Source organism: Notolepis coatsorum (assembly GCF_963971535.1).
Source record: "Notolepis coatsorum genome assembly, chromosome: 9".
Taxonomy (NCBI): domain Eukaryota; kingdom Metazoa; phylum Chordata; class Actinopteri; order Aulopiformes; family Paralepididae; genus Notolepis; species Notolepis coatsorum.
The window spans coordinates 143,185,982-143,188,481 of NC_140173.1; the positions used below are offsets into that span (position 1 = coordinate 143,185,982).

At 44.6% G+C, this 2,500-nt stretch overlaps 1 protein-coding gene across 1 annotated transcript in view; it reads left to right on the plus strand.

Moving 5' to 3' along the window:
• bmp5 (bone morphogenetic protein 5) overlaps positions 1-2,500 on the plus strand; it is a 35,137-nt gene that overhangs the window by 387 nt on the left and 32,250 nt on the right. Inside the window, exon 1 of the mRNA XM_084321191.1 lies at positions 1-796. This exon is cut by the window's left edge and continues 387 nt beyond it. Coding sequence (XP_084177317.1) covers positions 229-796 — 568 coding nt within the window. The 5' untranslated portion in view covers positions 1-228. The remainder of the gene's footprint in view (positions 797-2,500) is intronic.

Below are 2,500 nucleotides of genomic sequence, written 5' to 3' on the forward strand. Positions count from 1 at the left end.
GCTGATGCTTCATCATTTGGTATAGCTGATCATTAATAATAATAATAAGGCTGGTGTGAATGGCACCCTAATAATAAAACTGCCATTGGAGGAAATAATATCATCTTGGGGGGGGGGAATAATTAGTTTGTGATTTACTTTTTTTTTCCGTGGACTGCAATGTAGGCTCAATTTGTATACTTGAGTAGTCGCCCAACAGACAGTAGTGATCTATTATTATTTTTTAAGATGACAACATTTACACCTTTGAAGAACCGCGCCGCGTTCGGACTTCTCTGGAGCTGCTGTTGGAGTTTCCTTTACTGCGCCCAGTGCGGCGTCGGCGACAACCATGTGCACTCCAGCTTCATCTACCGGAGACTGCGCAACCACGAGCGCAGGGAAATACAGAGAGAGATCCTCTCCATCTTGGGCTTACCGCACCGGCCGAGGCCCTTCTCGCCCGGCAAGCAGGCGTCCTCGGCGCCGCTGTTCATGCTCGACCTGTACAACGCCATGGCCATCGAGGAGGAGGCGGAGGAGGGCGCGCGGCGGCAGCAGCAGCAGCAGCAGCAGCAGGGCGCAGCGGCGGCGGGGAAGGGCGGCTTCACCGGCGGCGGCAAGGCGGCGCACGGCGGCGGCCACTCGCGCAAAGGCTACTACAGCGCCGCGCACGGATACTCGTCTCGCGTGGCGCAGCCGTACCGCGCCGCCGCGCCGCTCACCAGCAGCCAGAGCCCGCCGCTGAGCGCCGGCGCGCACCACGACGCCAACTTTCTCAACGACGCCGATATGGTGATGAGTTTTGTCAATTTAGGTAAGTCGTCGTGGGTTTATGTGTAAAATATATATATATTTTTTTATATCTGATTTTTTTTAACCATAATAAACTGATTATTAATCTAATTTAACGAGGATCATCAGTGATTGTTCTTCTATCAATATAAAAACGGCCCTGTTATATATAATTACATTATAATTCACTATGAATTGAAAATGGGGGACCCTGATGTAAACAAGACGAAAGTCTTTCTCTGGTCTGCAATGCATCCCCTTGTGTGTATTGAGCCGTACTGTATTGTACCCATTCTGCAATCTGTTAAATAAAGTTTTCATTCATTCATTCATTCACACAGCAAACTGTTCTCAGGCACATGCAGGAGTTTGGCCTGTTCAAGTTTATAGACATGTATTTTTAGGCCATTTAAGAAACACTTGAACCCAATTGGTTCAGTTGTTATAGACTAATAATGTATACTTTAATCTACAAAGCCAATATGATTTATAGGCTATGTTTATAATTTTTTTTTGCAGAGGAAGAAATTCAGTATACAAATTCAGGAGGAATTAGGATAAATGTTGACAAATATTACACGAACCAAGAGACTGAATAGCTTCGAAACAATTGTTTAAAAAAAATAACCGCAAGATATTACGGTTATTTATATTTATAGTCTCTATTCATAATCCGGTTTGGCGTGTGAACTATGTTGTGTGTTCACTATATAGCCCATGTTTGAACTCTCAGTGGTGACGCACACAATTAGTCCTAAACATCTTGACCTTATTATTCTACTGCTACTACTTGTTATTAGAAAGAGCCGAATTGTAGAATGAGTGTGTTTCTTCAGTAGCTACGAACTCTGACCCGTCAGTTCAGAGGAATTTATCAGATGACTGTCTGACCTTTAAGAAAATTGGTCTTAATTACTTCCTGTTGTTAAAAAAAAAAGGGAGACATATTGAATGATGCCGGTGGGACCGCCTTTCTGCTGTTATTCCCCCCGACGACGGTGGACTGGAGGAGGAGGGCCACGGGGGTTTTAGCGTCAAACGAACGGCAGCGTCGTTCCGTCTGTGTTATTAGTCACTCATCATAGTATCATCAGTTCATTAATTGGAAAAGACACGGTGGAAAAACAAACAGCCCGTGAAATAACGTCACATCTATTATACGAAGCAAAATGGTAAACAAATAAAAAGTAATTGGAAAAAATAAAAATCTCCATAAAATAATATAAACACCTATGTTTCTCTGGTGGTATACCGTGTGTGGTGCTAAAGTATGCTATGAAAATATACAACAAAACGTGTGTAAAAAAAAAAAAAAGTCAATGTGTATGGGGGGTGGGGTGGGGGGGGGGGGGGGGGGGGGGGCCTGGCTGCATAATCCCTCACCTTGGCCCGAGCCCATCTGGATCCATTTAGTGCTCGCAGGGCATGTACACTGTCAGCCTTGAGAGGTCCGCTCTCATTTTGGGGACTGTCAGTGGAGTGCAGCTCAATAGGCCTCTGTCTCTATTACAGTAGTAGTGGGCCTACTACACTCAATACCACCTCCCGACCCATACGTTTCATATAGAATCAGAGGTGTTTCACACACACACACAGTACGACGTCTGCCTTTTAAAACAACCACTCCGTCCTGCATTGGAAAGTATGCGTTAGCCTGTAGGTATATGTATATATACACAAGAAAATTCAGTAAGAGAATATTGTTTTTGTGCCATGGGGCTTTGAT